The sequence below is a fragment of the Tilletiaria anomala genome (genome assembly GCF_000711695.1).
Source record: "Tilletiaria anomala UBC 951 chromosome Unknown K437scaffold_9, whole genome shotgun sequence".
Lineage (NCBI taxonomy): Eukaryota > Fungi > Basidiomycota > Exobasidiomycetes > Georgefischeriales > Tilletiariaceae > Tilletiaria > Tilletiaria anomala.
The window spans coordinates 248,518-260,879 of NW_013547013.1; the positions used below are offsets into that span (position 1 = coordinate 248,518).

The 12,362-nt window shown below is 58.8% G+C and overlaps 3 protein-coding genes across 3 annotated transcripts; 2 read left to right on the forward strand and 1 right to left on the reverse strand.

Moving 5' to 3' along the window:
• The first annotated feature begins 1,410 nt into the window (after positions 1–1,410).
• K437DRAFT_187935 (uncharacterized protein) lies at positions 1,411–6,208 on the forward strand. The gene is made up of 2 exons (XM_013389954.1): positions 1,411–1,906; positions 2,002–6,208. The coding sequence occupies exons 1-2, from the start codon at positions 1,712–1,714 to the stop codon at positions 6,121–6,123; spliced, it is 4,317 nt and encodes a 1,438-aa protein (XP_013245408.1). The 5' UTR covers positions 1,411–1,711; the 3' UTR covers positions 6,124–6,208.
• Positions 6,209–7,483: 1,275 nt separating this feature from the next.
• Positions 7,484–9,056, forward strand: K437DRAFT_220499 (TPT-domain-containing protein; the record flags this gene model as incomplete). Its single annotated transcript, XM_013389955.1, has 4 exons — positions 7,484–7,604; positions 7,683–7,887; positions 7,968–8,056; positions 8,122–9,056. 4 exons carry the CDS (start codon positions 7,484–7,486, stop codon positions 9,054–9,056), a joined length of 1,350 nt encoding a protein of 449 aa, XP_013245409.1.
• K437DRAFT_254165 (S-adenosyl-L-methionine-dependent methyltransferase) lies at positions 8,953–10,958 on the reverse strand. The gene is made up of 2 exons (XM_013389956.1): positions 9,492–10,958; positions 8,953–9,400 (listed from the first exon to the last, which is right to left on the reverse strand). The coding sequence occupies exons 1-2, from the start codon at positions 10,886–10,888 to the stop codon at positions 9,304–9,306; spliced, it is 1,494 nt and encodes a 497-aa protein (XP_013245410.1). The 5' UTR covers positions 10,889–10,958; the 3' UTR covers positions 8,953–9,303.
• Positions 10,959–12,362: the final 1,404 nt, after the last annotated feature.

Below are 12,362 nucleotides of genomic sequence, written 5' to 3' on the forward strand. Positions count from 1 at the left end.
CTGCGTCGCCAGTTGCAGTCATACAATTCTGGTGGTCTATTTGTATGCACCAGGTGCCACAAGCCAAGGAACCAACAAACACGTCGGAGGGTCCACCTCTGCGGCCTGGCTTGCCAAAATGTCCGAAACATGGGAAAGAATTTCTGTGTAGGTTCAGCGCTTCCACCGGCCACCTGTGTTAATATAGGCTGCATCGAATGTGTGCCATGCATTAGACGAGCTCCCCAGGCGCATGCGCCGACGGCCAGCAGAATGGTCGGCCCGCTGTTGGGAGTGCTGGCGCCCTGCATACGTATAGCTAGATGTATGTTGACAGAGTACAGGGTTCCACTTCGGGGGGGGGCTTCCTAGCTTTCGAAGGGGACCTTCCTGGACTTCGAGGCTTCCACTTCATTTCTGCATTCCCTCTGTGTGTCATCTTATTAATGTTGTTAACAAACTGAATCCTGCCTTGACCTCAGGCTTTTTGCCCATGAGCTCGCCTCTTGGTCCCTATCCTGGACACTGTATTAGTTATAAACTACGTCCAACCTTGTAGCCTTGGAGAGCAGGTTTGGTTCTCGAACAGTGGCTAGTTCGCTACTCAGAACCGTCCGATTCCTGACAGGCGCACTCAATTAACTAGATTTACCGCAAGTGCCATGCCGACCAGTATGTATCAGGAGGTACAACGTCCACAAGATTGTCTTCCATTGTGATTGCTTTCGGCAGGCGTCTCTCGGGGCCCTTTCGGCGGCGATGAAAGCGAGGTAATCATGCGACGATGGTCAGGATGGAATGAAGTGTTGCCCCGGCGGCTGACGCGTCCCACATGCGGCGCACGCCCACACGCTGCTCTAGTGCATTCATACTGCGCATTGCACAGGCCGACGGAGATTTCTGCGGCCCTGCTGCTGGTGCTCCAGTCTGCCAACCAGATCCAGATCCAGAGCCCAAAGCACATGTTCTTTACACTGGTCGCTTACATTGCTTCCTCTTTCTAATATACGCTACTCTGCTATGCGTTCCATTCCATCTACATTCCAGGACGATTCCATTCATTCTGTCGCATCCGCAACGAGGCCTCACCAGGGTCTGTGCCCTCATCGCGTGTCCCTTGGCTGGCTAACTTGGCAGTCCTGAGCGACTGCCAGTGCAGGTCTAGAGCACGTTCTCCAACCTCGTTCACGCAGAGATCAGCAGCAGCCTGTATCAACTGGCCGCGTGACTTGTCCCTTTAAACGGGTAATTGATACGACGCGACTTTTGCGTCGCAATCATCCTGCTGTGTCTTCAATGCGAGGTTGAAGCGGGTGTTTCGAAGACTCGAGCCGCGCGAGGATTGCTACATCTATGGTAGCGCCTTCCGCCGCTCTGGAGCTCTGATCGGCAAAGACGTTTCCGATGCGCTCTTCGTCTCATTGACGGCGTTGGTCACCTCTGATATCTGCAAGCGCTATCTTCAACATGCCGTATCACGTTTAGCTGCGGAACATCTATTGCTCTTCGCCTGTGCCGGAAGTTGCTCGTGAAAGCGAGTCACGGACTAAGGCGCTCGCTCGGATCTGCGAGTCGCCGCCTGTTGGCTCAGACTCCAAAACGCTTCTGCCTCAATTGCTGTCTCCTCCACCTCTGCTCCGTCTGAGATCGACGTCGAGGGCCTTGGGCACAAACAGCTCGAAGCCGTAGCCGCCGGCTACGTTTGTCGGCGCCTTCGTCTCATTTCGCGGCCATGTCCGGTCCTCAGCGACCCTCTCTCGCTGGAGGGACTGACTGCGGCACCAATGCCAGCACCAGTGGGAGCAATAGTGTCAGCCGAAGCAGCAGCTTGTCGAAAGGCGCTGGAGATGCAAAGGCCAGATGGAAGGCGCTGTTCGGAGACAAGACTGTTCATATCGACAGTATCGACGACGGCATGTGGGACAATGTGAGTGTTGCATTTCCTCGGTAGCTGTTCAGCGACCGCAGAGCATTGCTCACGCTCTGAATGACCGCTCTTTCCTTTCCTTGCGGGTTCAAAAGAATGACGAGCACTTCCTCGAAGAGATTGCTCGAGAGCGTGGCCCTGGGTCGAGCGCCAATGGCAGTGCAGATGGACACAGCTCCTCTCATGGGCACAGTCACGGGAAGCTGCAACGCAGCTCGTCTTCCGCTTCGCTCTCAGCGCTGTCAGCGGGCGGAGACGATTCGTACGGCCGCTCACCGCGAGGTCATGCCCCGAATCCTAGTTGTGTTGGACGCAATGCTTATCCCCCGAGAGCTGGTGGTCATCGCGGTCTGCACTCCTCACGACCTCCATCCGCGACTGGCCATCGGCCCAGTGCAAGCTCCAGTGGCGGTGGTGGGAATGCTGGCTCATCTGCAAAACAAAGATCGTCATCTCTCAACAGGCGATCTTCCATTTCCTCGCTGAAGGGCTCAGCCAGCACAGGAGCGCCTCCGCAGCTAGCCTCGGTATTCTCATCGTCGCTGTCACAAAACGACCATGGGGGCGGCTACAAGGGAAGATCGAGTATTGACTCGGACAATGGCAGCATCAGATCCATCAGGTCGTTCACCAGCGGCATGGCGCCTGCTCCTCAGCGAAAAGCCCCTCCTACCGGGCCGCTCCCGCCACTGCCGCCTGGTGCCAAGCCACAAGCGCCACCTGCGCTGCCAGGGAAGGACAAAGCGCCATCAAGTGGCGCCAGGGACATGTCTTTTCTGCGCTTTTCAGCAGCAGACATCAAAGTTCCTTCTATCAACTCCAACACTTCGTCCTCCTCTCAGCCGCTCTCCGCCACAACGCAGGCGACCACACCCTCCACTGCGTCGTCAACGCACACCAACGGCGGAGCTCGTTCATCTCCGCATTCGACACCTTCATTAGCAACGAATGCACTGCCGATCCTAGCGTCGCCGGTGCGCTTCAACGAGCACGATCGCAGCCTAGAATTCCGGCCCAATGAACTCTTCGAGACGCTCAATGTTGATGAAGAGCCGGAGAGTGATCGTGAAAACGCTAGCGTTGCATCGAGCCGACCCTTTTATGACGATCGCGAGCGACCCAGCTCACGGACAGCTACCAGAGCTGCAAGTAATAACACGGCAAGTGGGAAGGTGAATACGATTTCTGTTAACACTACACCTGTCTCTTTACGACGAGGTCCACTGCCTCCGCCACCCCAGCAGCTGCATATAAATAGCGGCGCTGGCAGTTTCGATCGCAGCAGCTCGCGCTCCAATGCGTGCTTTGGTGATGGAGACTATAGCAGCCGGGAGGCGTCGCCCATCGACCTGGGGTTTGCGCGGCTGGGCATCGATGACCTTAAGACGTCTTTCAATGCATACAAAATCGGAACTCCTACCAGCTTGCCGGTCCCATCGGCTCTTACGATCGCCATTGGTCACGGCGGCAGCGTCAGCTCCACGGAGGACAGGGAGAAGGACATGAACCGGTCCGTCATCTCGCCCTTTGCGCAGCCTATGCCGATGCAGAATTATTCACTTACGCGCACGCCTGGACGGCCATTGAATGCGGTACCTTCGGGGGCGATGGACATTATGGACAGCATATCCGTCTTGACCAGCGCGAACAGTGAAGCCGAATCTAGTAATCTCGTTTCCCAGTCACTGTCGGAAAGGGAACGAGAGTGGGAGCGGCGCGATTCGCAGCAAAAATCGATCGATGAGCCGTATGAGACCGATCAGGTGGTCGAGAAGCTTATTGCGAGTGGGCTCTTACCGCACGGCTGGGCTGGTGGGTCATTAGGGAGCGCACCCCGATACGCCAACATCGCTCTGAGCTCGTCCGTGCCGATTGGAAATCTGAGTGTGAATGACAAAGAAAAGATGCCTTCCGCCAAGTTGGGCAACAATGGCCTGCTCAGCGGGCTCAAAAGGCGTTTTGGAGCAAGCGGCTCCTCAACTGGGACCTCTCTGCTCAAGTCGAGCTCAAGGGACAGGGCTCTGCCGTCCAGCTCCCCAACGTCGCAACGAAAAGTGCACAGCGATGTACACATTGTAGGCAAATTCAAGCCTGCGTCTGGTATGGACGCCATGTCGCTCGCAGGACTTTACCTTTCTTCGCAGGCAGACCAGGGGAAAAGGCGGAAGGACGCACAGGCGGCCGGAAGCATAGATGATGATTCGGCTGGCCACCTGGGAAGCGCGGGATCATTCATGCCCATGGCGTCGCCGGCTCCATATTCGGCCTCACACGACGATTACCCCAGGTACGAGCAGTCTCCGAGGTCAGAACTCGCGACTGTGCCTTTGTATGCATTTGAGGCAGACATGGCGTGCAGACCTCTGCCTCAACCGTCTACAGATGGCTTGGGGGGTCGCAAGCCAATACGAGCGCTAAGCAGCGACAATATTCATGATCGCGACTCGCAAGCAGCACGCAGTTATCTCCCGCACCATCCGCCGAGCTCCCGCCGGCTTGGGCCATGGGTTAGGGCCTTTCCAGTTCCGGCGGGGCGGGGGGCGCAGCAGGCAGCGACGCCGCCATCGGATGTCTATCGTAAGGGTAGCGTCCCTTCCCTCCGGAGCAAGGGAGATAGCTTGGATGATATGGGGAAGAAGCTCAACATTCAGCAGACGACCGGTCCTGTCGCTGCCTCGCAGCCTGCTGCTGAGGCACCCGAAACACTGATGCCGTTGCCGCCACCGCTGTTGCCACTACCACCAACAGCAACAGCAACCTCCACGGATGAGTCACAAGCGCCCAATGAAGCGCCTTCTGTTGCTCGACCCACCATGTTGCTGGATGTCCGCTTGCCTCCTTCGCCTGCTCTATCCAATCAATCTTCGCAAGCTCCCCACACGCCGCATACACGGATCTCGGGCCACTCGTCAATCGTGGACGCATACATGGACTCACTGTACAGCCCTGGCATGCTTTCTTCCAGTACGCACGACTCGTTTCCGCTCTCTGCCAATTCGATGGCCGCACGGCCGCGGGAGTCGTCGGCGCCGTCGTTGTTGAGCGAATCTAGTGAACTGCTATCGCCATCAGGCAAGCCCCCTCCGCGTCCTCCGAAGGCCGCGAGTCGCGAGGCGAGGATGCGCCCAGGCAGCGTTCAATCCCTCCAGATGGTGGCAGACGGTGTTGGTGCCTCGGGCAGCTCCCATTACTCTGCAAGACTGTCCTTCGGCGGCTCTGCCTCCGGAACTGGTCCGTTGTCATCCCCAATGGAAGAGGCGAATCCACGACGCCCTTCCACCGCACAGCCCAAGCGTGTGAGCACATCTTCGCAGTTGCAATGGCAGGTGGGGGCCAGATCGATGGGGTTGTCTCAGCACAGCTCGCCTTTGCTATCCGCTGGTCTGCCACCAGAGCCCTCATCGCTGCAGATGCCGTGCAGTCCCATCGGCCTCGGCGTGGTCAACTCGAGACCGGCTTCATCTGGGGTACGGCCGCTATCCACCACCTCAACGTCTGGGCTGGCCGACTCGACCTTTTTTGCGCCGGATACCCTGCTTCCCGCTGCCAACCTTACTGGAGATGCCAATCGCAACCGGAGCAATTCCAATCCCACGCATGCGGATCTGCATGACCTCACGAGCAGATTCTCGACGCCGACCGACCTGCCTGCTGCAACAATGCAACGCAGGCAATCGAACAGCAGCGAGAGTGGCGTCAACGGCGTACAAGCGCGGTATCCGCAGGTGCGGCGCAAGCGCCCTGCTTTCGGGCTGAATGTTGCTCCAAGTGCGGCTGCGGCGTTCGATTCGATCCCTTCGCCAGATCTGACGGCCAGTTTCGCTCGCTCACCTCGTTCACCATCGATAGGCGTCTTCTCACCCGTGCGTGACTCATCCGACCGGCCCGGGCCAGATGATGCGCCGACCAGCCCTGGCCTCGACGATGTCGAGTTCATCGACGACGACCACGACCCGGTGACTGTCCAGACGATCCCCGTCGACACGGACGAGGATGACGACCACGAGCTTGAGACACGGCCGCTGCGCCTTCGACACAACTCGCAGCTGACAAAGGGATTTGAGCTGCGGCAAGGGCAACATCAGCAGCAGGCGAGACGGGAGTCGAGGGATACAGGATCGATCGAGCTTGCCAGGTCGCCTGCAAAGCTTCGGCATCGTTCGTCTACTGCTTCCCTGAATGACCTGCAGCAGGGCCGAAGCTACGCGTTCGTCTAATCCTTCAGTCGGTCAATCTGGGCGGTGAAGGGCGTGTCTGAATACTGGCATGCAATTGTTTTTAATATATTGCTAATCAGCTGCATACACTTTGACCATGTATATGTGCATGAGAAAGAGCAAGCCTGCTCGTCATCTGCGCACAGGACGGACAAGTCCAACCATGTCAATTACTGAATATGCATACGCACACCTGGAAGTCTATAGTCTTTCTTCTCTGTCAACGGAGAAAGTAATACAGAAAGAAAGACCAAAATGACTCTCCCTCTCGATCGCTGATGGCAATTGGTGGCTGGCTGGTGTGAATGATTACTTGCTTTTCGCCGCGCTCTGTTACTTTCAGCGCAACCAAAGCTCGCGCTCAACTCGACTTGGCTTTGGGGTCGTCCATATAACCAAGCGCGGTCCATCCTTTCATTGCATGCGCCTCACGGTCCCACGCAGGCTGAGCTAGGTCGAGCTCAGCACATGCCGTAGTCTGCTCAGTTGGCGAGGATACACAGACGCGCTCAGCAGGCAAGCAGAGACGCGATGCTGCCGTGCTGATGGCAGCGCGCCGCTTTCAAGTACATCCTCTGTCTGCCGCTCAGAGTGCAGGAACGCATATTTGCGACCGCAAACGAACACCCTCTTGTCGTTGCGCACGGCATCGTGTCGCGACGACGCTTAGACACAGAGTCAGCCCGACGCCGACTGCTCGGTGTCCGCGCTCACATCCGATCAGAAGCTCCCTAACGCGATGAGCCGTTCTGAAGAAGAGAGCGACCAGGAGGAAGAATCGTCGGCACTGTACTTTTTACCGAAAGGGAGCTCTGAGCACTTAAGGGCTGGATCAAAGGCGCAGGATTATCTGGCTGGCATACCCTCAGCAGGAGCAGTAGCGGCGGCAGCGAGCAGCCATTTCGCCAGTGGACCAGCACGCGAGACTTCGCCGCTGCGTGGCCCAGATTGGAAAGGCAAGCAACGCTCCAACAATCACCTCGGCTACGAGTCTGCCTCCTCGAGCAACACAAATCTTGCGTCAATGAGCCGGAGTAGCAGCCAGCGCGATATGGTGGTACCTGTCGCGAGCGGGAGCAGGGTCCCCAAGGCGTGCATGAGGGCGTCAAAAGCCAGAGCCTCGGACGATGGCGACGGAGGAGATGGATCCGAGGACAATGATGAGGGCTTCCTGAGCTATGGTGCCGGCTTTGACGCTCATGAACACCGCAGCAGCGAGCAGATCCCCACACTGAAATGGTTAGTGGGAGGCTCGCACAAGATGCTAGATGGGACCCTGCTACAACACCTGCCGAGGATCGCCACGCGTCCTGGCGGCAAGTCGCGAAGACAAGGATACTCGGAATACAGCACTGTGGAGATGGATGGCGGCGATAAGAGCTCACAGGCGAGTCTAGAGCTGCGGATACACACGGCTGAGCAGAGAAAGAGGGAGTATTGGCGTTCGGCTCTGGCGAATGCCTCCCTTATTTTGAGCTGGTGTGAGTAGGCGTTTCTGATGCTTCGCTCAATGCGTCTTGCGTATACTGATTGATATCATTCCGTTCTGCCTCCGCAAGACTTCTTTTCGACGATGATATCCGTCTACAACAAGTGGATGTTTTCAACAGCGCACTATAAATTTTCTTATCCCCTCTTCGTAACGTCGGCGCACATGATCATCCAGTTCATCTTCTCTGGACTCCTCCTTTATTTTTGCGGCGATCGCTTCATTGCACGCAAGCCAAACGGGCAACGACCAAGGCCGAGCTTCCGGGATTGGGCGTGGGTGTGCACATCCTTGCAACAACCTGCACTGTACGGATGGAAAGCTGAAAGCGACGTTTACCTTCACCTTGACACAGCTCAAAAATCGCGCCTTGTGCGCTGGCGACTGCTGTCGACATTGGCTTGTCCAATCTGAGCCTTAAGACGATCACGTTAACGTTCTATAGTGAGCGACGCGAAATGCGAGGCGGCCCATGCGAGACCTTGAGCTGACAGCTTCCTCCATCGCAGCCATGTGCAAGTCCTCGAACCTTGCCTTTGTCCTTCTCTTCGCCTTTCTCTTCAGATTGGAAGTGATCCGATGGCGTCTTGTGGGAATTATCGCACTGATCACGGCCGGCGTGATCATGATGGTCGCAGCCGAGACGAAGTTGGTGCTGGTCGGAGCAGTGGAGGTCCTGACGGCCTCCGCAATGGGCGGCTTGCGCTGGGCGCTGACACAGATGCTCATCGACCGTGAAGGCATGGGGCTCAACCATCCCGTTGCGACGATCTATTGGCTGTCGCCGATCATGGCTTGCGGCCTCGTCGGCGCGAGCCTTGCGTTTGAGAACTGGCACAAAATCCTCGGCGGGCCTTTCTTCCACGGCGTCGTCCGCTCCTTGCGCACGTTGGGCCTGATCACGCTGCCGGGCCTGCTTGCGTTCTGCATGAATCTCAGCGAGTTTGCGCTGATCCGCCGTACCTCGGTCGTCACGCTCTCCGTCGCGGGTATCTTTAAGGAGGTGCTGACGGTGATCGTCGCGAGCACCATCTTCGGCGACGAGCTGACACCGATCAACATCACCGGCCTGTGCATCACCCTCATCGGCATCGGCCTGTACAACTGGCTGCGCTTCAGGATACTCACCAAGAGCAGCACGATACTACAGAGTGGCGCTCGGCATGGGGGCGAGACATATGGGCAATTGCCTGGCGGAGAGTTCTCCGAGCGCGCAGCATTCGAGGTAGACGGCGGCGAGGATGAGGTAGCAGGAGGTGCTGCATCCTCGCGCTCCCACAGCCGCGCGCCGTCCATTGCCATGTCCGAGACACGCATGGCCGACGCGGAGCTTAGCGAGGCGGAGAAGGAGCGCCGACGGAAACGCGAGGAGGAAGCGAATATGGCCGGCTGGGCGACGAGTGGTGAGCCTGCCATGTGCTTCAGTCTGCTTTGTTCCGCATAAATGCTAACTATTTTCGATGTCTACCCCGACCAGGCTTCACCTCCACTGGCAATGGCCTCGTAGATACAGATGAGGATTGACCGTGACCCGTTGTCCCGTCTGCAAGCTCATACACGGTATCGGTCTATTCATACACAATTTCATCGCACGGGCGTGTGCCACTTGTAATTCTAGTGCATTTTTGTTTGCGTCGGATGGCAAAAAGGACTCGGGTATCATGTTAGCTTCCGTCGCGGGTCTCTGTATCTCATGTGCATAAAATGCGTCGCCCTTCGGAGATGCAGTAGTGCGAGAGTAGGAGATTGAGCTCTTCCACCTCGTCGAGGCCCTCGACTTTCGACAGTCTGCGGACGGAGCGAAAAGGTCCAGTCGTTCAGCGAACAATAGGCGATTAGGAAGTGAACACAGTTTCAGTCACCAAGCGGGTCTACGCACCGATCACGTTCGCCCGCGTCGAGTCCTTCCCAGATGCTGCGCAAGCTCGTTGCCTGCACGCTCACCTCCGCCGGTGTCTCACGCTTATTTCCTTCTAGCTCTCGTTCCGGCAATGGCGACAGCGTCCTGCGGAGCCGCTCTGCATGCATATGCGGCAGCGTCGTCGCTTTCGCGCCGGGTATGTCCAGGCGCCGCGCTCGCAAGTTCTGCAGCATGACCTGGCCGAACTCAGAGACAATTGCCTGCTGCTCGCCGTCCGACGCAGAGCGCTGTTGCAGGTCGCCGCCGAGGCAGATGTCGTAGCTGAGCACCGCGACGTGCGGGCACGTGCGCAGCAAGTCGCGCAGCAGCCAGCCAAGCAGCGCGTCCGATGTCGACGGCTCGAGATAGGAGAGGACACACTCAAGCAGGACGACGGTCGGCAAGCTCGGGTCGATGGCTTCACGTAAAACTGCGCGTGCTTCTGAGGGTGCGGTGTCAGAAGAAGAAGAGGATGAGTGAGGAGGGGGATGTGCTAGATGCCGGAGGTCAATCGGAAGGAGGTGATACCCGCTGCGCGCGGCATGCAGCTCTGTACCGTCCATGGTGATCTGCACACCTGTCTCCTGCGTCAGAGGCAAGGGTGGCGTTGCACCATTCGTCAGAGGAGTTGCAAGGGCAGCCGAGCGCGATATGCTTCGAATTTTGCTAGCGGTCAGTTGGGGGAAGTCGACCTCGACGTATCGCTCAAGATGCTGCGAGTTACCCGATGGATCCGTCGACGCTGCGAGCCTCCAGAAGCGATCATCGCTGCCTGCGCCCAAGCTGATGACCTGCTTGCCTTTCCGCTTGCCTTTTACGCTTCCGGATGATGCGAGGGACGCCCGGACGCGCTTGTCCATACACGTGCAGCGCAGGTACGTCCCGACGTTGATCAAGGGCGGCCTGCGTGCTGCGACATGCGACGCGACGGGCACGGCCGCGTGCGATCCAGGCACGAGCTTCCACCCAGCCTGTGCGCTACTGGCCGCGGACAGAAGCTCGGCTGAAAACGCGTTGGGAGGCAGGTAGCCGGCCGCGATGGCGGACAGGCGCGAGAGGAGCGCATCCGAGTCTGTGGAGCGCACCGCGTCGTCCGGCGTCGGTGTGCCGGCTATGGAGCTCGGGCCAGAGGCTGAGGGAGAGACGGAAAGGGATGCCTTACGAGAAGCCCCGAGGTTCAATGCTAGCAACCCTGGTTGCATGCGGCCGGCGCCGCCTTTGGAACAGGCCAGGCCCAAGGAAAGGCCAGTTGCAGCCCCCCGGCTGGCGCCTCGATCTCCCTGTCCCTGGGGGCGGGGTACTGCGCCGTGCTGCTGTGCATCTTGTCCACCGTCATCGCCTGCAAAGTCGAGCGGATCACGCAGCGGTGCGGGCATGGTGCATGGGTCTACCCTCTCGTCCATGTCCCTATGCCTCCGCCATGGCGTCTCCACGCCTTGGAAGGGCGCCGTCCGCAGGGAAGGGGGAGGTCTCTGTCAGAAGAAAGTAAGGCCTCGGCGACTTTTGCCGGGTGCTCGGTAATTTTCTGACGTCAGCGGTGGCGTAACCCCTTGGGACTGGGCTGGTGCCATTGTGCCGATGGGGCTCGGCGATAGCACGCAAGCAGGAAACCCATCTATCAGATGGATACACATGATGCGATCCAGCTCCATCTGGAGAGATAAGCTATGTATGTACAGTCCAGTGCACACCATATAACCGAGCCCCCCCTGTTGCACCCAAGATAACTGGGCCTACAAGTCACACCCTCACACACTTGGCGCTCGAGTATCGGCGTCTCGATCGACCAACCATGGCCGCTAGCGCACTCATCAGCAACCCCTCGTTGTCGCCCGCCGCGCTGATGCGCTCGTCGGGAACCAGCAGCTGCCTCAGCTGCCTACCGCCATGGCGGGTGAGGCAGCCGCAGAAGCGTCTGTACGCCACGCCCGTCAACCCCTCCTCGTCCGTCGACGTTTTTCTCGGCATCGCCACCCCGCCGCCGCCGCGTCCGGCCGAACGGAGGTCGGAGCGGAGTGTGGAGATGGACGTGCTTGCCTCGACTTCAAGGCGCGGCAGTGCCAGTGCTAGCGGTGCCGGTAGCCCCGACAGGCAAAGGAAGCCTATCGAAAATACGCCTTCGCCAGAAGATGAGCTCGCGCATATCCTCGAGGGCGGCAAGCCGTCGGCAGCGTCCTCCCATCGCTTGTTGAGCGGCCGTCCATTCACACGCGAGGGCATGTCCGAAAGCCGGCGAAGTGCCATCCTCGCCGAGCTCAAAGGCACCACGATCTCATCCGATCAGAAGAGGCGTGGCGCTCCTCATATGTCTCACTACTCACCGCCGCCACCTCCGGAGTCTGCAGCAGGTGGCCGGGACAAAGGCATGCCAGTCGATCGGGAGCACCCGCACGCGATCGACGAGATGCAGGGTCGCAACAAGCTGCACGAGCGGATCCTGCAGGCTGCCCGGGCCCTGTATCATCACCGCATTCGCATTCGCAGTCACAGCCGCAGCAACCCCACTCAGCACGCCGCAGACCTCCCCAGCTTGCTGACGCAGTTTGAACAGCGGGCGTACCACCAGCTCGGCATTGAGCTTCCCTATGAGCCGACGCCGTCGCATGCTCGGCGCGTTCCGCTCACCAGCTGCAGTTCATCCAATGAGGACCTCGAGCGCGCTGGAGATGACGGTGTGCTGCTCGTCGCGTACGTCTTCGGCGGCCTTGCAGCCGGACCGTCCTCCGCCGCCGAGAATGCGCAGCCGCCGCGGCTACCAGCGCGCGGAACGGTGAGCATCACGGTCTGCTCTGGGTTCGCCGTCCAAGGCGGCGAGCGCATGCAGGACTACGATAACGGCCAGGGCAAAGG

What these genes read in the sequence shown, in the direction of transcription:
- K437DRAFT_187935 (XM_013389954.1), top strand. Translation starts at nt 1,712, where the DNA reads ATGTCCGGTCCTCAGCGACCCTCTCTCGCTGGAGGGACTGACTGCGGC. An exon ending in ACGACGGCATGTGGGACAAT is followed by an intron (nt 1,907 to 2,001) that starts GTGAGTGTTGCA and finishes CGGGTTCAAAAG; the next exon opens with AATGACGAGCACTTCCTCGA.
- K437DRAFT_254165 (XM_013389956.1), bottom strand. Translation starts at nt 10,888, where the DNA reads ATGCCCGCACCGCTGCGTGATCCGCTCGACTTTGCAGGCGATGACGGT. An exon ending in GACGCGGGCGAACGTGATCG is followed by an intron (nt 9,401 to 9,491) that starts GTGCGTAGACCC and finishes CTCCGTCCGCAG; the next exon opens with ACTGTCGAAAGTCGAGGGCC.